Source organism: Carassius auratus, chromosome 17, assembly GCF_003368295.1.
Source record: "Carassius auratus strain Wakin chromosome 17, ASM336829v1, whole genome shotgun sequence".
NCBI classification, from domain to species: domain Eukaryota; kingdom Metazoa; phylum Chordata; class Actinopteri; order Cypriniformes; family Cyprinidae; genus Carassius; species Carassius auratus.
This window is the reverse complement of record NC_039259.1, coordinates 23,978,767-24,003,547: the sequence shown is the minus strand read 5'-3', so window position 1 is coordinate 24,003,547 and position 24,781 is coordinate 23,978,767. Positions and strand designations below refer to the sequence as shown.

Genomic DNA, 24,781 nt, shown 5'->3' with positions numbered 1-24,781 from the left:
AGTGACAAAAGTAATGCATAAGTAACAGAATGCATTACTTTCGGTAAAACGTTTTTCATCATACATTTTTACAGTGATTTACAGAAGGCACTCACTACAGTGTCATTCATTGTAACAATAGCTGACAATCATATAACAAAAAAATCTTGTCAGGTATATTTAGAACAGGAATCATTACATGACATTAAAAGACTCTATTTAAAGATCACAGTTCAGCCCCTAAAGGTCTAATTAATAGTAATTTTAATTATTTGCCCGTCTGTGCTGCTATCCTTCAAACCACTAGGTCTTACCCCTTTGTCTTTAATAGTTTCAAGTATAATAACATTTAGTATGATCACTTATTTAATAAGTACATGACATGACGAAGGAACATTATTTCATCCATATTTTGACTTTGTTCACAAAAGTTATTGAAACATTTACTTGCATTTAACATGTAAATAAAACCACTGTTGTAAGTTTAATTTGCAGAAGACGTCTTTTGTTTTATTTCGTTTTATTGTTTGTCCACTCCATTAAACTCAAGACGAAATTTGTGAAAAACATTTCCTGGTGTACATTTCCTTACCTGTTGCTAAATATACATCTTCAAAACTGTTCTTGTTTAAATAGTAGTAAATAGTATAAACCGTATAAATCCTAAATCTACAACACCGCATTGTTCTGTTTGACAGTTCTAGCATCGTTCTGAAATAACCCAAGCCCATCTCTCTTTATTCATTGTTTCTGCTTGGAATAATCATTTGTGAAGCACTAAATTGCTTTGAGGGATAGGACATTAAAGGGATTATTCTCATGTAATCCTCGGGTCCCTGCAGACGTGGAGCTGATCACAGAACAGTGTTACTCAAGACACAACAATAGCATGTTTAGGACGCACCACAGCTACTTTAACTGTATGTTGTTGTATTATTTTTCTTGTCATCCCCAGTTAGCAACAGTAAATCTGTTTTTCCCGCCCGCTTAGTAAATGGGCGTTTTTTAAAGGTTAGACAAGCACACGCTAATTATTCGATTATTTGGACGAGCTCTCTGTCCCCTAAAGAGCAGAAAGTTGTGTCTCGGCGAGCTGCACGGGGAGAGGCAGAGCAAACCTCTGGAGAGAGGATTGACATCGAAATAAAAAAACACAAGCTAGAGTTACAGAAAAGCACATTAAGCTCACACTATGAAAGATAGCTGGGTTATACTTCATACTAACCGTCATGAATAAATCATTAAAAGACTTTATATAATGCGAAACAGATCATATATGAATTAAAATTTCATGACATTTTTAGCCGCGTGAGTGCACTGTATATGAAATAATGATCTGATGAGAAATTTGCTGGAGCTCACTTGGCAGAATATTGCGCTTGCAACACCAAAGTCAAGGGTTTGATTCGCAGGGTACGCACATACTGATGTGGATGCATGATCAAATTTGATAAAAATATATAAACATTTAAATACATTTTTTTGTATCATTGTAATACTAGTATTATTTAAATACTGTATATATTCATGTTTGAATTTGCATTTATTTTTATATTTTCAGTTTTCATTTCAGTTGTAGTAATTTGATGTGCCTTTGTTTTTAGTTTTACAGTTTTTTTTTTTTTTTTGAGTTTTTGTCAATACAATGTTTAGTTTTTTTTTTTTTACTATTTCAGTGAAATGTGTTTTAATTTAGTAGTTATAGTTAAGAGTAACAGCACGTGTTCATGTTCTTTTGGACTAATGTGTGTGTGTGTGGCTGTTGTTTGTGCTGCTGCAGGTAGAGCTGACGGGCAGCAGTGTGTTTGACTACGTTCATCCGGGCGATCATGTGGAGATGGCCGAGCAGCTGGGCATGAAGCTTCCACCGGGCAGAGGGCTGCTGTCTCAGGGCGGCGGGGCCGAGGACGGGGCCAGCTCTGCCTCTTCTTCCTCTCACTCTGAGACACCTGAGCCAGGTAAGATCATGAGACTATGAGCAGCCTTGCGTCCAGTTTCCCAGGTTAGAACACGTGGGTTTAGACGAGGGCTTAGATTTCACTGGGTGCATTCAACAGGAAACCTTGGGTTTGTGTTTTTTAGATCTTTTAGATGTTTGATTTTATAGTAGTTTAGTATTGTTTATTACTGAATTTTTTTTTATTTAATATTATTTGGTTGTTTTATTATTTAAATTGTTATTTTTTTTATTTTTTTTATTTTTTATTATTGATTCCGGTTCACTCAATGATGAACAGCTCCACTTCACGATGAAGACCTTTAATGCAAATTTATTTATTTATTTATTTATTTGACATTATTCATTAATATTATTTAATATTTACTTTTAGCTTATTTTATTTTTATATTTGGCTCTTTGTTTTTATTTTTAATTTTTTTCTTGATTCTGGAATATTTCATTCTGAAATACTCAATGGTAAATTTTTCTGATAGTTCTTGTCATTGGTTTATTACCAAACATTAATACCAACCTTAGTCCTAAAACCTAGTCCTTTTTGTTCCACAAGACTTCTACTTTAATGCCTGTATTCTGTGATTTTTAAATAAAAGAAATTAATCTATTGCACTGTTGCTTTGAGTAACGCTTTCATTCAATGATCTTGTAGCTCCAGATTTGGGCTGTATTATTTGATTTGTGTGTTCTTTACTTAGTTATTTATTTATTTGCTAGTCTGTTTATTTATTGATACCCAAAGCCATGTGTCTTTCTTAGTCTTTGTTATAGATACATTGCACCAAGCAATAAATATGATGCTCAGACACTGTGAGTGGACCTTAGGTTGCCAAAAGTGTCTGTGTGTTAATGGCATGTGACATGATATGTCTGATGAGTGTCTTCTGCTCTGCCCTGAACTCTCCAGGGGCGGCCCGTGTGGCGGCAGCACTGTAACACAGGCTTACCCTGCTCCCGAATTTAATTAGATGAATTGTATAGCAGGGATGAAAAGAGGTGACATTCCTCATTGGAATTCCTTTCAGGGCTCTTATAGACTTTGCCTTCCAAATGTTCCCATTTTCATTGTGTTGTACTGATGATAATTTAAGTATTAGGGGAAAATCCATTTATAAATTAAACAAAATGACTTGATATCCATCAGTCCCCGAGTTCATCAAGCTGTTCAAACATGAGAGAGATTGGCTGGTCGGCCCGGGTCTTCCGAGAGCTTCAGTAATTAGATCTGCCAAGGATTTATTCTTTGCTGATTGGAGCTTTAAATTAATTGAAGTTCCACATTTGTGGTTTTGTCCTTTTCGTGGCTTTTTTTTTCTTTCTAGCCAGGCAGAAATTTCACACCGACTCGAAAGTGTGTGTGTGTGCTGTGTGTGTGTGTTTGAGTATTTGAGTGTTAATTTCTTGATGAGAGTGAGCGAGAGGGTCTATAATTGTTAGAGGGCTGGTCTGACGCTGAGATTTATTTGTGTATACACAGAATCATTAAAGATGTGCTTTACAACCAGATAAAGGGCACCACGGTCTGTCTTCTAACACCAGAGCTTCTTTTATGAATTATGAGGACCAGAGAGACATACTGTATAAGACGTTTGTGGGGGATTAAAAGTGTGTGTTTAAATCCAGCCGGCAGTATGATGCCATACCTAGACAAAATTGGATTCAAATCAGTGATGTTGTCTACATTGTAAGCTTGTTGGTATAGATTTGTTGCTAAAAAAATTGCATTATGTCAAGCCCTTAAAGGGGCTTGCTGGTAGATGCAAGTAGATGGCAGTAGATGCAAGATTTAGATTTTTTAAATGTTTTTGCGTTTGCATAAAACTTTTATGTAATCTTGCAAAGCTATTGCATTTCACTCTCAATGTTTTTGTGATGGAAGTAATATGAGGGGGGAGGAAAAGCAATAGTTGAATGGATTGAAATGTATTGTTTTTTTGGGGGGGTAATGTAAAACTTTTGTGAATGCAAATGTTTCGTGAGAGAATACTAGTGGTTTAAAAGAGAATGCACATTTTGCAAGAGAATGCTAAGTTTCTTGGGGGAATGCAATACTTTCGCAAGAGAATGGGAATTTTTCGCAAGCAAGCTAAAGTTTCTCGGGGAGCGCAATACTTTTGTGAAGTGTTTTGTAAAGGAGCGCAAAGTTTCTTGGGGAAATGCATTACTTTTGTGGGAAAATCCAAGTGTTTTGTCAGAGAGAATTTAAATATTTTGTGAGCGAGGACAGTTTTTTCTGGAGAACGCAAATGTTTTGGGGTAATGCAGTAATTTAGTGAAAGGACACAAAAGCATTGAAATATTTCAATTCAAGCGCTTTTTATGATACAAATCATTGCAAAGCAACTTTACAAAAAATAAAGTTTCTACAATATTTAGTAGTAGCTTAGTAGTGGTCACTGTCAGTTTATGTGCATATGATAGGAATTTTCAGAAAAATTAATACAAGACAAGTAGTCAACCAGATGATGAACACTATTAACAGCAATTATTATATGATTGCATAGTAAGTAGCAATATTTGTTAGTTCTGTGTGTTCTTTCAGGGTTGGTATCATCTGAGGTCCTCTGAGGGGTTAGCATCATCTCTTCTCAGGTTTTCTGGATCCAGACTGGAGCTTGTGTAAATCCTAACAAAACAGAGAAAACAGAGAACCAAATAGAGACAATATTAGCGTAGCTGCTGTTCCAACCAAGTAAAATTAATTAGTTTAACCCAAGCTAAAGAATAAGAATGTGCATTCATCAGATACAACTGCAGTCACAAATTATGAGATGCATTATTTTGTAATAATATTACCAAGGGGCAACATGTATATTGAAAATAAAAGAGGACCTAGGACAGATCCTTGTGGTACTCCATATTTTACTGATGATAAATGAGATGACTCCCCATTTAAATTAACAAAATGGTAGCAATCGGACTGGTAGGATCTAAACCATCTTAGAGCCTGCCCTTGAATTCCTGTATAGTTTTGTAATCGATCTATGAGTATGTTATGATCTGTGGTGTCGAACGTAGCACTAAGATCAAGTAAAACTAGTAATGGGATGCAGCCTTGATCTGATGCAAGAAGCAAGTCATTTTTTATTTGAAATATATTTTTTCCTCCCATCTAATATTATTAGTGTAATATTATTTTACTTGTGAAGATGATTCTCTTTGGCATGCAAATGGCTGGTTAGCTAGTTAGCACGGGACATGGCCTCTGCTGGTAGATAAGGCAACTACATCATCTAGAAACAAAAAATTTTTTTTAATTAACATTTTTGGTTGCTGCAAACATTCCATTATATTATTGTAAATGTTTTGCCAGTGATATTCCTTTTCTGCTTCTTGACTTTTATATTTACCTGTCTGCTGTCTCTGGCATCATATCTGTGTGCCAGCCACGCTACTGTCATTAAGATGAATGGGAATGCTAATATTTATCTTTCTACAGGTTTAATAGCCCTCCTTGGGACACAAAATCTCTCTCTTGTGCTCTTTTCTTCTTTCTGTCTGAATGAACGGCAGGCTGATCAGTGTTTAAGGTGGAGTCAAGCGTTTCACCTCCTGTCACCTCCCTCACATGTGTGTGTGTCCTGCCTCTACACTTGTTTTTTCCTCCTCTTTCTGCCTATGATGTCACTCATTTCATCTGCAGAGTAAATTGTGTTATCAATAGCCTATTTTAAATATCTGGCAGTACAGAGGGGAGAGCGAGTTTTCCCCTCATCATTGGCTCCATCTCACTCTCTCTCAAGGGCATGACACGCCGGCAATAAAGCGGTAAAGTCGGCTGTATTTTTCTTGAAGATCGTAATCCTGCTGTTTGTCAACAAGAGGCTTTTGATGAGCGTGAAAAGCAGCCCCCTGTTTGTGCATTAATAAAAGAAAACGATTCAAGCTTCATTTGCAATGAGATGAATTTGGAAACAGATGCTTGTGACATCTGTCCAATCAGCTCTGGCACAGAGAACACATCACTCGCCGCACTGCTTTTAGTTACAGTTCCTTTAACCTATTCATTCCTTTTAAAGGAGCGATTCATTCAGCATTAGATGTTCATCTGATGGCTAACAAAGAAGAAATCTTTCAAATTGGAGGCCTGCATTCAGAAAGATATGCACTAAAGATATGCACTGTGAACATTAAATTAATATATGACTAAATTAATGTTGAATAGTAAAGAAAATTGATAAATGATATATGGTCATAGATTTAAATGCATCTTGTCAGAAGTTAAATCTGGAATTATTTTAAATGTATATCCAAATTTGAATTATTTAATTTATGTTTAATTTAAATATGTTGGTTTCACCTCAGTTTTAATGGACACATGAAGTCCAGTGTAATGTATGCCGACATACATTGAGAAACAAGAGATGTGGCATTAAACAATGATAAAAAGAACAAGATACTATAAATAAAGGGAAAAAACACCTGAATTAACCTTTGGGAGTGCTGCATGTGAGGATGATGGACTGAGAACATTGCATGAGGAGCGTTCGGTCCCAGCGCAGGGCTGAGCGGGCGTCTCAGGGTGTCCAGAGCAGCAGTCGCCCATGGGCAGGGTGATCCGGACTCTCCCGCAGGGTCAGACCTTTGATTTGTGTGGATTCTCCTCTAGCCTTTAACAGGTGTCTGCTGCTGCGGGTGACATTTCAAATGCAAATAGAGCTCTTTTCCACAAGGCTTCTGATTCTACCTCTGTCAGACCAGAAGAAAACCTCCAGCACAACACACACATACGCATTCACGTGCTAGACACACACTCTACTGTACACAAACACAAATGCACAGATTCTAACTGAAACAATCAGATAAGGCTTGTGTTCTGAGATGAACTGTAAGAGGCTGGAGTGAGATGTCAGATCACGTGTTTCACTTTTTTGTCACTTCTGCCAATTGTACTTAATTGTGATCATTTACAGTACATTGTTAGTGGATTGTATGTGAAAGCTCTTTAGGGTCACATTGCACATGTTCCAAAATGACATCAAAATGCAAAGCTTTGGTTTTCAACTTTATTAGTGTATATATTACAAGTGTTGTAAGCTGAGAACATTAAAATAGGGTACTCTTGAAAATGTAGTTTGTAAGTAGAAAATTTAAGTAGTTTCCAGACACTTAATGCCACATCATCTGGAAAGAGTGGATTTTTATGTTTTATGTACAAAATATATATTTTTATGGTAATACCATGTTTTGTAAATAGTATGTAAGTACTTTGGTCAGACATGGGGACTTGTGACTTGGTGACTTGGACTCGAGTCGACTCGAGTCGCTATTTTTAAGACTTGAGACTTGACTCGGACTTGGAAGTTAAAGACTCGGGACTTGACTTGACTTGAGACACGATGACTTGAATGACTTGAGTGTTAATCACATCATGTTTTCAGTTTGAATATAAAATATATAAATTATTTTTTTAAATAAAGTTGATTACTCAGCTGGAGCGCAGGCTGAGAATAGCGTCGTGACTGGATCAGGACACTGTCATCAGTCATGCCCTCTCTACCTTACACACACCACACTCACATCACATCAACATGTCAGCCTGAGAGGTACCGGGGGTCATCGCTTTTGTCTTCAATAGTTCGCGACTAAAAACGCGTGGAAAACGCTAGTCGCGCCGCTTTCTCCTTGTTTCCAAAGCGCTCGGGCAGAAGTGCTCCTGGGGCGTCTGTCGTTGCTAAGCATCCATGACACGCTCTCTCTCAATGAAGACGCGGAAATTTCAGCAAAGTATAAATGGATTTGCAGCACTAAAAATCGCTCGCAGTAGCTCTGCTACTAAATTCGTTTCAAAATGGCAATCCATATACAGCTATGATCAGCTGTTCCTTCATCTTAGCTGAGCTTTCAACGTTGATACGGGAAAGGATGAAGCTGATTGGTTAGTTATTGTCACATGACCTGCGGTGCGCTTGCGGCAAAGTTGAGATGTTTTTAACTCGATGCGGTGCGACGCGCGCGCGTTGCTTCCATTATGAGCGCGCATACCGTGCGCCTACATTGGAAATAACGAAGTTGCGCGCGCAAAAGACGTGATGTGAACGGCCCCTAATGATCCGCTAGCAGGCCGTCAAAAAAACGCATTCCAGGGGCGGCGCTAGGGCTGGGCTAAGGGGGCATAAGCCCCGAATATTTTGTTACCTTGTCTTTCTCATAGAGCAAAACAATTAATCAGAAATATATATATATACAGTACAGAATATAAATATGACGTATTTTAAGTTGTTTCATACTTTTTTGTTATGTACAGTACAGACCAAAAGTTTGGACACACCTTCTCATCCAAAGAGTTTTCTTTATTTTCATGAATATGAAAATTGTAGAGTCACACTGAAGGCATCAAGGGCTATTTGACTAAGAAGGAGAGTGATGGGGTGTTGCTCCAGATGACCTGGCCTCCACAGTCACCGGACCTGAACCCAATCCAGATGGTTTAGGGGTGAGCTGGACCACAGACAGAAGGCAAAAGGGCCAACAAGTGCTAAGCATCTCTCGGGGAACTCCTTCAAGACTACCCAAGACTATCGTGACTACCTCTTGAAGCTCATCAAGAGAATGCCAAGAGTGTGCAAAGCAGTAATCAAAGCAAAAAGTGGCTACTTTGAAGAACCAAGAATATTACATATTTTTGGTTGTTTCACACTTTTTTGTTATGTATATAATTCCATATATAATTCCACATGTGTTAATTCATAGTTTTGATGCCTTCAGTGTGAATCTACAATTTACATAGTCATGAAAATAAAGAAAACTCTTTGAATGAGAAGGTGTGTCCAAACTTTTGGTCTGTACTGTACATAACAAAAAAAGTATGAAACAACTGAAAATACGTCATATTTATATTCTATACTCTGAGAGAGAGAGAGAGAGAGAGAGTGTGTGTGTGTGTGTGTGTGTGTGAGAGAGAGAGAGAGAGAGAGAGGAGAAATGTAACAGTTTAATGTTGTATGTAAACTGTGTTTGAGAGAGAGAGAGAGAGGTGTTCAGAGAGGAGTCTGTTGGATGTTTAGCTGTTATTTGTTTTATGGACTCAATGTTGAAAATGTAAAACATTTCAAACACTGTTGGCAGAAGTGAAAAATAAATAATTTTAGGAAGTTACAATTTTGTTTGATTCCATTATGTATTTTACTGAACATGAGTATTTACAATGCAAATCCAAATTATTTTAATTTACTGACAGTTACTTATATCTTGTCTTTTAACTTTATTAAGATCAGATTCTGCAGGTAAAATAACAATATTAAGGTGACTTGACTTGGACTTGACTTGACATAGCTTGTGACTTGACTTGACTTGACTTGCCCAAGAAAAAAATACTTGGGACTTACTTGAGACTTGAAGGTTAAGACTTGAGACTTACTTGAGACTTGCACATGTGTGACTTGGTCCCATCTCTGACTTTGGTACATGAACAAGGTTCTCATTCAGTACCATGGCAAATACCAAACAATATTTAGTTTTATCAGAGTTTTAAACATCAATCTAATTTATAAATTAATAAAAATTTAATGAATGAACAGTAATTTGCAGGAATTGTCAATACATTCCAATCTCATATATATATATATATATATATATATATATTCTGCCTATAAAAAAAATCTAGTTCTATTTAGCCACATGTTTAATATGTTGTTTCACTGCAATGATTATTTTTTTCACTTTTTATTATTATTATTAGTAGTAGTAGTATTTATTGTCAGAACATATTTTGCTGTACCTTGTTTAGATACATATATTATTATATTCTCCTTAGCATTATGTGTAATACCCTAGTTTAGTATAACGTGTGTGTGTATATATATATATATATATATATATATATATATATATATATATATATATATATATATATATATATATAAATATGGAGTATCCTGTAGTTTTAATATATTTGTAGCCTTGTAGTACCATAGTTTAGTGTCAGTATAATGATTATTTTTCACTATGTTGAGTTTCATTCAGCCGCATGGCTCTAAGGACACCAGAGGCATCTAGCCGAGGTCGCTGACCTCAACGGCTGCTGTCCACTGTGTGGGTCATTAGGGGATTCTGTGGTCTGCATTACCCAGGGTCCTCCCAGGTGAATCCCGCTCCATCGTAGGTGTTTGGCACATATAGAGAAGTGTCCTTGAGAAGAGTTTGGGTCACACAAGCACTTAGTGCTGGCTCAGAATACAAATAATGGGATTAGAGCTCACGGACGGCACACGTTAGCCTAACAAACCTGTCAGATGCCGTGATCTTCATCACTTTCACACACAGTTTTACATACTCGTGTTGTTTACATTTTCTGTGTTTTAGTATCCACTTTTTTTTTTTTCTTACAGTAAGTATTTGGAAAGTTTATATAAGTATATAAATATGTCATCGCATTGCAATATCAAACCAAGTAGCATTTGCAAACAAATGATGCCAGACCTGTTAACATGTAGTCCACGTAGTCACACAAACACCTGGGTTCTGGGAAAATGGGATATCAATGGGGTCAGGAGTGATCACATGACCAAAACTATTGGAGGAGTTTTAATTGAAATCTGAAGTTCCTGAGGTCTGCGGCTCAAACATATTGATTTTATTCAGGCTGACCTAGCCAATGGGGTCACGTTTGAACCCATCTGACATTTCTTCAATTCATCTCACTTTCTGAGCCCCAATACTTCACCCTTCTGAGAGGCAATAGGGGTGTGTGTGTGTGTGTGTGTGTGTGTGTGTGTGTGTGTGTGCTACACTAGACAGCCACAGACAGCCTAATATCATTTGTAATCACGTGATAAACATGGGGATTTAAATTATACTTAATACATTTTTCGGTCTGTTTTGATTCATCATCAAATGTTATTAAAAAAAGTTATATTCATATCACAATATAAAAGTATGTGTATGTGTTTTAAATTAAAATAAATTGTTGGTACTATACTTTATTACCAACTTACAATACTTTACAATAGGTTTCAGTAAGATAGCATTATGTATTATTTATCATGAACAATTTTTTACATAATTAATGTACACCATAATGTTCAAAGGTTTGAGGTATAATTTTTTTGTATAAATTAATATTTTTATTCCGCAAGGATGCATTGAAATGAACTAAAGTGACAGTAAATACTTTTAATATGTTACCAAATAAATCTAATACATGCTGTTTTTAAAACTTTATATTCATAAAGAATCCTGAATTAAATGTATCCTTGTTTCCACAAAAACATTAAGCAGCTTAACTGTTTTCAACAGCAATAATAATAATAAATGTTTCTTGAGCAGCAGATTAGCGTATAAGAATGATTTCTGAAGGATCATGTGACACTGAAGACTGGAGTAATGATGCTGAAAATGTAGCTTTGCATCACAGGAATAAATGACATTTTAAAACATATTCAAATGGAAAATAGTCATTTTGAATTGTAATTATATTTCATTATATTACTGTCCGTTTGTACCTTTGGTGACCCCCAAACCCCCAAACTTTTGAATAGTTGAGTAGGTTAATTGTATATTTATAAATCTAAAAATATTCATCGATAAAGTTTTTCATTATAGGTTTAAGGTGTTTTAACAGCTTTGAGATCTTTGAGTTCTTGATAGTTCATGTAATATGTTGCTCTGTTGTCATTGCTTCCCTTGAATAGCTTTTCAAATCAGTTGCATCTCCTCAAGTAAATGCTGCCTATGTAGACAGTAAACAGCAGTGAAGCTCCTAGGGTTTAACTGAAGTTGCTCATGACTGATCTGTCTAGAGCTAACAAATGTTAAGAGCCACAGGAGCGCAGAGATCCTATGCTGACACGTTTAATACTGGCCATCCAGAACATCCCGTCTGGCCTTCATCCAAACAGAACAGCTTTCTGAACCAGACGTCTGCAGATACACAGACCGGCCTGCTACGTTATCAGCCCAGAGAGGAAGGATGAGTTTCTGGAGTTCAGCTATACTATAGATGCATTTTCTAACAATTAAAGCACGGCCACAGCTTGAGTTTGTTTTCCCGCAAAGCATCAGATCTGTTTATTCTGCCGCACGCCTCTTTTTGATTAAGAATGCAAATCCGATTCTTTTGTCCATCTGCGTTTCTGTCAGCAAAGGAGTGCATTTAATTAAAACAAACATCGGTGTCTGCTGTGATGTTTTGTCTTCTTATCTATAGACCAAATCAGGCTAAATCAGCCGCTCAGGTGGTCTCCTCGTCTCAGATGTAAATACTAGCAGAGAGTTGCAGCAGTGCAGGTGGCTATTGTGAGTAAAACGTGTATTTGTTTTCCAGTAGCGTCTATTACACGAGGCATGACTGGGACGCGGATTCAGAGATTTGTGGCGTTATTTTTCCAGTGGCGGTCTCCAATCACAGATGGCAGATGGGGAGTTTTTTTGAGCAGGAGGCGATGGTGTGTTGAGCTTCGTCCAATGTGTGCTACTGTTGCCGTTTTATTACTCATGAGAATCCCACAGGATGAGTCACAGATGTATGAAACACACTGCCTTGTATTTCTTGTCGAGATAATGACATAATATGAAGACATCTACGATTGATTATTTGGTAATTGTAAACAAATCTGTTGGTTTGTAGGCGGTCAGAATTGTGGCACAGTGATATTGCTCACATGAATCTGGAGTGCAGACAAAAATAATGTTTTTTTTATTATTATTATTCATCACCCACTGCTGAGAATAAAATAACAGTAAGATTATGATAATTAATAGAAAATAATAATCAATTGAATAAATAGTCATTGCTTTTATAATACATTAAATATATATCTTTTTTTATTATGAAATATATTTAGTATTTTTTTTATCTTTAGATTTATAGTGGATGTTTTAAATTAAATAATTTGAAACCATTGTTTTTTTTCTTTTTTTCTTTTTAAATACTGTATTATATCATAACGCTATAATTCCTATAATTACATTTTAAATAATTACCTGTCCTTATGTTTAATATCATACTAGGGTTATTGCCAGTAAGTCAAACCTTTAAAAATAAATAAATAAATAAATAAACAAATCAAATGTTTAAATAAATATTACTGAAATAATAAATTAAACAAACATTTTTTCAACATTCACATTTTTTAAGTACAAAAATAACTCAAACTTAAAACATTAAACATGATAAAATCTAATTCAGAATTTTTAAATATTATAATACAAAAATGCTAACAGTATGTCAATGATAATAAAATAACACTATTCTATCTACTGGCACATGAAGTTTAAAATTGTAACGTGAAGTAATGTAATGTTATGTAAAGTTTAATAATGTAATTTAATGTAATATTTTGTTGGTGTGTGTGTTTTTTACATTATTTTATTAATTTATTGATTATTTAGATAGAATAGAATAGAATAGAATAGAATAGAATAGGGGTTTTTGCCTCTAGATTAACTCTCTCTCTCTCTCTCTCTCAGTGTCATCTTTGCCTTGGCTTAGACCGTATACATACATTTTTTTTAACATGCATATATATAGTATACAGCATGTCTGTGTAGTTCACTTGTGGGCAGCTCTGTAGCTTTTACAGCACTGGTGCAGTAACAATCCTGCTAGTTGTAAGTAAAAGACATAATGCTTGTTAATTTTGTGTGCTTGAGGGAAATCGTCATAAGTTACTCCGTAATTATGAAAGTGCCTATCGCTTCATCAGATAGATTCACTGTCAAAAGCTCTGAGCTGGGCGTCGTGATGAACTAGCCACCATAAATAAGGGGCCGGCCTGCTTGCAAAGACAAATGTTTTTAATTATCTGATGTGTTCATTTATACCAGGCCCTAAGTTTAGCCTTAAATTAAGACTCTTGCTAGAACATAACTTGATTTAAAAATGCCCATCAATCCTGGCCGGTCTTTATGTGCAGGAAAAGCTCAGAGGAAGTGTGATGTTCTTTATTTGTCCTCTGCTGTGCCAACAATTTGCCTAAAAACTCATTTAAAACTATATATAAACTTCAAAATGAACGTCTTGTCATCATTTACTCACCCTCATGTTGCTCCAGATCCATGCCTTTTCTTTTTCAAGGGTACACAAAAGGAGTTTGTTTATAGCAGAATGTCCAAATTCTTCTCATACAATGAAAGTCTAGAAGACTTTGAGTTAACTCCTTTATGATCAGTCTGAACATTCTTCAAAACATCTCAAGAAAGTGAGATTTGGATCTACATGAAAGTTAAAATAAAAAATATTTAATGTTTTGTTGCAACAAATTGTTTTGTTTAAAAAATAAGGGACCTTTGATACCAGTTTTCCTTTCACTTTGTTATTGTTGTTTATTTTTTGTTATGTTTTAGGAGGTTAGATGTGTCATTATTATCAAATAACATTATCTTTAGTCTTTAGTGCCTTTCATAGTTATTTATAAAAAATAATAATATAGGAACGGCAAAATTAGTCTCGTTAGTCACCTTTTTGTTTGATGTTATTTGTATACTTGTGCCCCTTTTATTTGATTTTCTATGGGTCTTATGCATTTTTGTGTTTCAGTTAAACTCGATCTGTAATTCAACACATTAACATGTTAAAAAACAATTATCTTCTAAACTTGCCACTATTTGCACGAGATGAAGAGACAAAATATTGCTTTCTAAAGCCTCTTTTTTTAATCTATTCACTTTGTCTGTCATAATCATGTGATGTCTTTTAATTATCTTCATTTAAGGGCTTTTCTTGGAAAATATTGATATATATGCAATTAATCAATTAGCATATCATGTAATTAATCGATCAGCTCCAGTTGAGTTGACGGCATCATCTTTTACGTCTGGTGTATTCGTCTTTTATTCTCGGTGACGGCAGCGAGGGCTGAGGAGTCACATGCTGATGCCTCTCATCTCGGCTATTATTAAAGGGCATTATCAAGCTTTTCAAATGTCTATAGTGCTTCAGCCATCATGAGCCCTTCAGTATCAAACCATACAGAAACATGCAAAACAATCCAGCGAGAGGAACAAAGAAACTAATGACAGCTTAGCCGGCCTAAAAGATTGAGAATTCTGTCACGAGGAAAGCGCAAGATCACTGGAGGAGGAAGGCTTCGCAGCTTTGAAAGACAAAGGCGGGATCAAGCGGTCTCTAGACTATTAGAAGCCAGTTTTATTTAAGCTTTTTGGCTGATAAGGTTGTCAGAAAGGGCTTTTTATCAGGCGCGAGGAGTAGGCGCCGAGCATTACGCCTCCGTTCCCAGGCAGTGGGTGCTCGGCGAGTCGCGCGGTGGGAAAGTCTTTCTGTAAAGCTGCTTGGCGCTTTCACACAGGAAAAGCCCAATTTGAGCTTGGCTTCTGGAGGATGAGAGGGCAGTTAGGACTGAACCCCGAGATCATCTTTTGTTTTATGTGTTTTATGGATTTTGTGTTTGTACTACGTACATCATCAAGCCTGTGTGTTTGGTTTGTGGACTGAAGTTCTTGCTCAGGATACGATGGGTTTTGCTGTAAATACTTTTGAAGGATAGGTTTACCTTCAAATTTTAAGCTGTTGACACTTATTAGATTAGTAATATGGTTAAGAAACAGAAAATGGCTGGACTGCATCATCTGGAGAGCTATATAAACAATAATACTAGTTGTTGTTGTTGTTTTTTTTATATGGAATCATCCCTAGACATGAACTAAAAGTGACCAAACCTCCCTTTTGGGAACATTTAGAGAATAAAATGGAAAAATGATTTGCAAATAAAGCTCACTTAGGAATGAAGGAAAAGATTAATAACTTAATGAATGAATGAATGGACAAAAAAATTAACCAACAAATGGCAGTATGAACAAATGAATGAATAAACAAAGGCAAAAATGTACACAACTGTTCATAAGTTTGGGGTCAGTCATTTTTATTTATTTATATTATATATTTATTTAACAAGGAGGCATTAAATCGATCCAAAGCGACAGTAAAGACAATGTTAGAAAAAAAATAATCCAGATAATGCAGTCCAGCCTTTTTCTGTTTCTTCATCATATTACTAATTACTAATACTAAAATACTAATGACACTGAAGACTGGAGTAATGATGTTAAAATTTCACATTTGCATCACAGGAATAAATTGCGTTTTAAATTGTTTTCAAATTGAAAACCGATATTTAAAATAGTAATAATATATCACAATATTGGCTTATTTTTTTTTTTTGTTTTTTTTTTACTGTGGTTTTCATTTATTATTTTCATAAAAATGTATTTGATCTCCAAAATCAAGGTATGAAATTGAATGTTAAAAAAGCAACAAAACAAATGTTTCATAAGAATTATAATAAGCTTTATAGCAGAACAAAAATCTGGGTTGTCCTCATTTAAAACATGTACATGTGTATGTGTGTCTCATTTTGGCTTATTATGCTCTACAAGAAAGTAATCTATATTCTTAAATCAGGCATAATATTTTACAAGGCATCACAAGTTTAATTTAAAATTATTTTGAAGAGTGGTTTTCTAATTGTTAAGCTGTGATCCTGCCACCACATGCGTCACTCCATACATGAAGTGTTTTTCCTCTGAACACAGATTATTCAGTCCACTTGACCTCAGAGTCCATGTCTCAGATGAGTGGATGAACAGAATAATGCTCTTATTTGCCGTTTTCTGTGGTGTTTTTCCAGCACTACCCCTGCAGAAGCCAAATGCTTTCTTTGGCAAATTTCATATATATACACGTTTGTTTAGTTGGGCCTTACAACGCAGCAGAGATAAGGGGCGAGCAGCTAACAGGTCTTTGCCCAATAAACGGGGGAAATTATCGGCCCCGTGCCTCCCCGTGACACAATTTGTCAGACTTGCTGATAGAAAACAAATTCTATTCATAAAGCCGCACTCCCCTTGGCACCGGTGCGATTCGCTAGCAATTCAATTATAGTTTTGTGCGATAGTGAACCCAGAGAGAGAATCCAGCCTGACAAGAAATATGACAGGACAGTAACGGAGTGTTTATGCAATTAAACTTTCACTGACAATACCTGCCGAGTGATGAATGTCTGGGTGGACATATATGTGCCCCGTAAGGACTGCACATTTTTCATGATTTTACAGCCCATTCTGATCTGTTAGGAACGCTGGTAAGAGGAGAAAGAGAGGAAGAAGGGATGGAGAGTTTCTGTTGCACGTGGAGAGGATGGTGTTGTCTGAATCCTGCTTTAAGGAAAGATGATGGTAACAATTTATTTTACAGTATAGAAGGTAACATGGGCTAAGGATATGGCTTAGGGGTAGGTTCACGGTTAATATTATATTGTAATAATAAGTATATAGAATGTGCATGCAGAACAATAATATAAAGTGCTACCAAGATAATCGAGATACCAGAAAGAAAGAATCAAGGTTGTATTTGTGACTCCAAAAACTCAAATTAGTTTCTGATCATGTGTGTACAGTAAGTGTTTGTTCTTCATATAGTCATGTAAACGTTTGTTTGCTGAATGAAAGTTGTTCACACTAGTAAAAAAATAAATAAAATAAAAAAAGATATAATTTGAATTGATATGTTATCAGAAATGATTCGGAATAGATACTAATCTTATTTTTATTTATATTTTTTATTTATAATTTATTTACTTTATATGATGTAGGGAAGAAAGAAAGAATGATTGCATAAATAATTAACAAATAATGTATGAATGAATGTACAGTACACTACCGTTCAAATATGTAAAAAAAATCTCATGCTCACCAAAAAAAAAAAAAAATATATATATATATATATATATATCACATCTGATCAATTTAATGTATTCTTGTTGAACAAAGGTATTAATTTATTTGAAAAAAAAAATTACTGTCCCTTGAACTTTTGAATGGTAATGTATATTGAAATGAAATTTTGATAAAAAATTTCAGGTTTAATTTTTATCTATATCTAAATATTAATCTAGCATGTATGCTGTCTGTAATGTAAACAAAAAAGAAAGAATGAACAAATGAATGCACAGTGTATGTGTGAATGAGGGAACATACTGTATATAGAAACATACTAAATTGTGCATAAAACTGACAATGCATCAGCAGTTTGTCTGTTTTTTGTTTTTTTAGCCCAAGAGTCTTTGGCTGTTGGTCATGTGCAGCTCTCAGGTTTAAGCTTTTATTCAGATGCACGCTGTTTTGTCCAAAGATCAGAGCGGAGGTGAGCTGTTCTTTTTAATTAATCATTCGTCCTTCAAACAGTGAAGTTTCTCTCCTCACCGTTCTCTCTCCACAGATAATTAGGCCCCATAGTTCAGTTAATTCCACAGGAGAGCTCATGCTAGCCACCTGCTCCTTTTGGACGGCTAATCTTTGTCTTGTAAGATTCCATCCCTGTAGAATTGTTCCGTCTCGTGAAGAATGAGGAAACGCCGCTGTTTTTCCCTGTAGTGTCCCACTGTTGCTTGAATTGGTAATGCGGGACGACCGGCGCCCCCCTCTTTCGTTCTGCACGCATTGATAGCGAGGTGTTGATTTTAGGTGTATATGGATCTCAAAGTAATCCTATTAATTCAAAGTGAATAACAAAGCAGCCTGCCTCTTTTTTTCCCCGTGCCGTTCCATTTATTCAACCTGCCAGGGCTTTGTTTCTCCATCATAATTATTTCCAAGTCAGATCCGCGCTGATTTCCTGGTGGACTTGTGTACCTCCGACTAACTTGAGGAACAACGGAGCCCGGATAATTCGCACCGTTCCTCTGGGGTGGTGTTCTCTGTTTTTTCAAGGACATTTTTATTACAAAGCTGATGGAATTTGCATATTAATTCATTTCTTTCAATTTTTAAGATTAAATGTTGTCAACATGTATCAGTGCAAGGTTTTGACAGACCTGATGAAATAGGTCAGTCATGCTTGAACGTCGAGGCGTAAAGCAGCCAGCTGCAACCCCTCTCTCTCTCTCTCTCTCTCTCTTCCTTGTACACACGCACGCAAACTCGCATCGCATTCTCAATCACTCAATCTTTCCTTCTCTTTCTTTCCCTTGTTTCCCCTCTCCTCCATCTCTCCATTTGGTGCTACTTGATTAAAGGAAAAGTGCGGCCGGGGCTAAAATGACATGCCAAATTCTATCAACTTCCAGTGAGGGCTCTCTCCTAAATTAGAATGCCATTAGAGGCTTTTGATTTATAAAGTGCATTTTCATGTTTCTCTTCTGTGTGTTTTTTTCTCTCATGTAGCTGCGTGACCTTTTGCGCCTGTAGTTTTGTCTGCCTCGTCAATAAGTGAAGCGTTTTACATTCATTAATATTTTGTGCATGAGTCTAATAGTATGTCCTGACACTGATGGGTTACGGGCCTTTTCTCGTTTGTCTGAGTTTATTTATCTCAATTGGAAACATCAAAGAGTACAATAATAAAGAATGGAAGTGTAAATATGAATTCTTTGAAACAAAATTTCGATAAGACAATATTATTATTGGCCAGTAAATATGGGCTTTTCATTTACTGATAATATTAACACTGCAGTGTTTTCTCAAAATTACAATAATGTTCAAAAGTTTGGAGTCAGTAAGTTTTTTTTTATCCCGTCTTTGAAAGAAGATTCTCACCAAGTCTGCATTTATGTCATCAAAAAATACAGTAATATTGTAAAATATTATTACATTTTAAAAGAACAGTTTTCTTATTTGAATATATTTTAAAATGTAATTAAAAGTATTAATTTCTTTTAGAAAACAACATACTGCCCCAATCTTTTGGACATGTTATCTATAGAATTTGGAAGTGACACAAGAGAAAGCTAATACATAAATTAAAATTTTCATATATTGACCAACTCATTGATCTATATATAGATAAATCAGGTAATTTTGGCTTTAAAGGGGTCATCGGATGCGCACTTTATACCTTTTAAGAGAAGTGTGTGATGGCAGTGTGTGTACACAACCACCCTATAATGATAAAAATAAATTTACATAAATTTATCTACTAAAATCTTTCCCCTTTTCAAATCAAGCCATTCTCAGCTTCTTGTCTGTGTGACGTCACTCAGACCCAGGCCCCTCCCACGATTGTTTGATTGACACTGGCGTTTTACCTTAGACCCGCCCTCAGTGAGCTGTCATTAGCGACTGAAGTGTTGTTGGATGTAATAATGATCATAGCAGTTTTCATTTACTCCTGACACCTGAGTCGCTGAAGACGCAGTGGATTACGTTTCTTTCTGAAGGAAATGCACCCCCATTCTACCTAAATGAGCCTATGTTTGAGCGAATCATTCGTGATCCACCTTCACCCCCAGAAGAAAGTGAGCATAAGGTTTTTTTATGAATCTTTGTAAATCGTCTTTCCTGGTTAGCAGGTTTCCTGATGAATGCGGCTAAATGTGGCTAAGTAAACAAGTTTCTCAGAGAACTGCGCATCACCCCACGGAAGAGCAGCGCTCATTGCATTTAAAGCGGCAGGCAACAATACGGCTTGCTCTGAAAAGAGCTGTTTTTGACAGGGTAAAAAAGGTGTTCTTTACACTACCATTGAGACATTTTAACCAAACTGTATTATAGTCTTTTCATTAAGACCCTAAAGAATCATATCAACTTTTGAAAAAATGGGAATCCGATGACCCCTTTAAACTGACAGTCTAAATTATTTTTGATTAATTAAAGCAGCAAGGATTGAGTCTGGTTTTAGAGGCTGTTATAGGTTGAACACACTGCCATGTGCTGCTCTGATGTGAACAATCCCCTGGGTTCACAAGTCATTAGTTTTGACTGAAATTGTCTTTGTGACAAGTATTATTACTGCAACACCTGTTCACCGCAGAATCCTTCACTCCAGACGACACTTACCGTGTTCAACTTCTCGCGCTCTCTCACATGGTTTCATCCGTGGCTATGTTCTGTGTGATTTGAAAAGCAGCGTCCGCGTGGAGAATTAACACACTTCCAGTGGTTCACTGTGGCAGACAGAGAGCGTGGGTTTTGTAGTCGGTTTGGGTTTCTCTGGTGTTGACTGCACTCCCGAGGTGGGTGAGCAGATTTCTTCCAGAACACAGGGACCAATCCAACCCCAAGACTGATAAAAACTGCCCGGCTTGTCACCGGTTCACCCTCATTACCATATTAATAATAGATGAGTGCAGTATCCCAGCCTTCCCTGCAGAGACCCAGTGGATGAAGCTGTAGCAGAGGGCAGAGGTTATCTGACCACTTCTTCTGTCCTGCAATGAGAAGATCCAAAAACATATGGTGATGAAAACAGAATGGACAATAAAATCATCTTCAGGTGGCAAAATCCCACAATGCACCTTGAAAGAAGCACTGAATTGATGACAAGTTAATGCACACTAATGAATGTATGTATTTTAAAATCACCCACTTTTATATAGCTTTAAATATTGAGAGATGTTTGCATTTGATACTCATTTTTAATCTTATTTCTTCTTTTTTTATATATATTTGCTTTTTATAGTTGCTGGTTGTTTGGTGTCAATAATACTGTCTGCAAACACAGAATTCACCTTCCCTCCAGCTGTAATCATAAAATCATACCGTAATGTCACCGCACTCTGTGGAAACTGCTGCGTACACATTTTTTACGTCATACAGTGTAATATTTGGCAGCTTGTGTTTCAATATTCATGTGTCACACACAGAAGGTCAATGTTTGTGTGATTGGCATAGCTTCTGCTGACATGTGTATATATGTTGATTTCAATTTTGCTAAAAACTCCAGTCTTTGTCGCTTATTTCACATGTAAAGGAATGTTTCTAAAAGACATGGCACCAAAGAAAATTAACTATTTCTATATTTAAGGTCAGACAGGTGGTTAAGAAAAAACTAATTACTATGCATTTGTGGTGCAAAAACTTTACTAACATTATAAATGGCCCTCAGCGTGAGATAAATAAATGAATAACAATAAATGCATTATGTGACCCCATTTGAAAGTGTTTTAAATTCACATTGCACTTTTCGGTTAATAGAATAATCCTAAAGTTGTTGTGTTCTCTCTTCATTTGTGGTGGTGAAAATTCATGCAATCCATTACCACAGGTAAACACGACCCTACATCCATTTTTGATTTGCTCTTTAAAACGAACAACTACGCCTACATGTGTACGTTCATTTGAGGGGAAAAGAGTGCTTCAATTACAGCACTTTGAAATTCATTTACAAGCCCAAATTTGATTATTGCTTGACTTTTTCAGATGAAGGAATAATTAAAACAGTGTTAACAGCATCTAATTGATATCCTGTGTTTATGGTTATCACTGCGGTGTCATGTCGTCATTGAGTGATAAATGCACAACTTCATCAAGGCTGCAATTAAACCTCTGCGTGCTTGACACACAGGGCCTGTCCTGACAAGATATTTACTGCTTTCGCAGAAAAGTTGTTCCGTTGCGTGTTGCATTAGCTTAGTCTTGAATTGCATATTTTGGCATCTTGTTTAAGTAGATTCTTTATTTTGACAGTGTTGTAGGATTGGGTAGTGTAGAAACCAGTAGGGATTCTGCTCTACCATTCCAAATATACCATATATTAGCTATTTATTATGTTATATTTATAATATTTTAATAAAATAATATAATATTTTAGTTTTAAGTTGTTTTAACTCAAATTGTTATATATGAAGCTGTTTTGCATCATTGTCAAGTTTAACAAGTTTATTAGATTAAATAAAAAAAATTATAATAAAGTACTTTTCATTTGTAAAGAATCTGAAAATATTATTTAAAACATAAACATTCATTTACATAAAACCAAGTTCATAAAGTACCACATTTTAAAATAATAATAATATAAGATTAAATGCTTTAAATTTGTAATTTAATAATTATTATTTTTCGATTATCAAAAATATTAAATTATTTTGTATAAAATCTAAAAAGTATTAATTATGAATAAAAAATACAGCATTATATACATACAGTACACACAAACAGAGTAATGGGCTGCATTTAAAATACATGTAAATATACATATACATATATATATATATATATATATATATATATATATATATATATATATATATATATATATATGAAAGTGAAAGTGAAAAGTGAAATATATATATATATATATATATATTGATATATTGATATATACTGTTAAGATAATGTGAAATATATGATGTTTGGTCATACCTTTCACTCCTACATTTCATATCCCACATAAACTCTATTTTATATATTTCATACATTTATATGGCGCCGTGGTGTAGGTTTTAAAGGTTCAGGTCTTGTGTTTTGTTGTTGCTTTGCCTCTTTAGCAGAGAGATATTGTTGCATTGTGTGAATGGATGTCAGCTACATATTATAGTGAATGTCAAAATGGGGTTGCTATGGAAACAGGGATATTACACACATATCTACGCCACGGTGGCTATAGAGGTATATCCTGAAGGTCTGCTGAGGATTCAACTCCAGAAAGATGTTTACAGACCATACGGGTCTCCGTCGAAACATTTGTTTGTTTGTGTGTGCATATGTATTAGCATCTCTCCTCTTATGTGTTTTTAAACAAACAAATAACTTATATTTTCAGCCTTTCAAGCTACATACATCAATTTTTAACGCTGTTTGTGAGTAAATCTGTTATTGATGTATAGCAGGGAAAAAAGACGGCTGAAGAATACGACTCTCGGATGACTTCAGAGGAGAGCACAACTGTGTCGAATCGATAGAACTTGAAATTTAAGGCAGTGGTCCCTCAGCGTCTGCAAACATCAAACCTTTTATAGCTTTGGTTTGAACTGTCCACTACAGTGTCACAGAAAACAGTTTGTTTCAGCCACAGCTCCAGATTCATAATTGGAAAAAAAATGTTTTGCATTGAAGCACATCACATAAATACACATGCACAGCACATACCTGACTCATATCATGTCCTACTCAGTGGTTCAAAAAAGTCTAAATGTATACTTCAAATGTAGTCTTGTCATATTGTAGTACCTTCTTACAAACATTGTTTTGTGAACTGTAATAAACCACATAATTTGAATTTGAACAAGCCGCGAACCCTAAGTACTTCAGAACAGACTTGAAGAAATCACTCTATAGCAATGTGCCATAAAAACTCCGACACCATAGCGACACCATAATAACATACTAAAACACTCAGAACACCATAACTACATACGAAAACACTCAGAACACCATAACAACACCATAACAACATACTAAAACACTCAGAACACCATAACTACATACGAAAACACTCAGAACACCATAACAACACCATAACAACATACTGAAACACTCAGAACACCACAGCAACACCATAACAACATACTAAAACACTCAGAACACCACAGCAACACCATAACAACATACTGAAACACTCAGAACACCATAGCAACACCATAACAACATACTAAAACACTCAGAACACAATAGTAACACCATACTAAAACACTCAGAACTCCAAAGCAACACCATAACAACATACTGAAACACTCAGAACACCATAGCAACACCATAACAACATACTAAAACACTCAGAACACCATAACAACATACTAAAACACTGAGAACACCACAGCAACATCATAGCAACATACTGAAACACTCAGAACACCATAGCAACACCATAACAACATACTAAAACACTCAGAACACAATAGTAACACCATACTAAAACACTCAGAACTCCAAAGCAACACCATAACAACATACTGAAACACTCAGAACACCATAGCAACACCATAACAACATACTAAAACACTCAGAACACCATAACAACATACTAAAACACTGAGAACACCACAGCAACATCATAGCAACATACTGAAACACTCAGAACACCATAGCAACACCATAACAACATACTAAAACACTCAGAACACAATAGTAACAACATACTAAAACACTCAGAACACCATAGCAACACCATAACAGCATACTAAAACACTCAGAACACCATAACAACATACTAAAACACTGAGAACACCACAGCAACAT

At 35.6% G+C, this 24,781-nt stretch overlaps 1 protein-coding gene across 4 annotated transcripts in view; it reads left to right on the top strand.

Moving 5' to 3' along the window:
- Positions 1 to 24,781, top strand: part of npas3 (neuronal PAS domain protein 3) — a 290,739-nt gene that overhangs the window by 241,884 nt on the left and 24,074 nt on the right. For all 4 annotated transcript variants that reach the window (XM_026286527.1, XM_026286526.1, XM_026286529.1 and 1 more), the window contains one exon: positions 1,760 to 1,937. In XM_026286527.1, the coding sequence (XP_026142312.1) occupies positions 1,760 to 1,937 (178 nt within the window). The remainder of the gene's footprint in view (positions 1 to 1,759; positions 1,938 to 24,781) is intronic.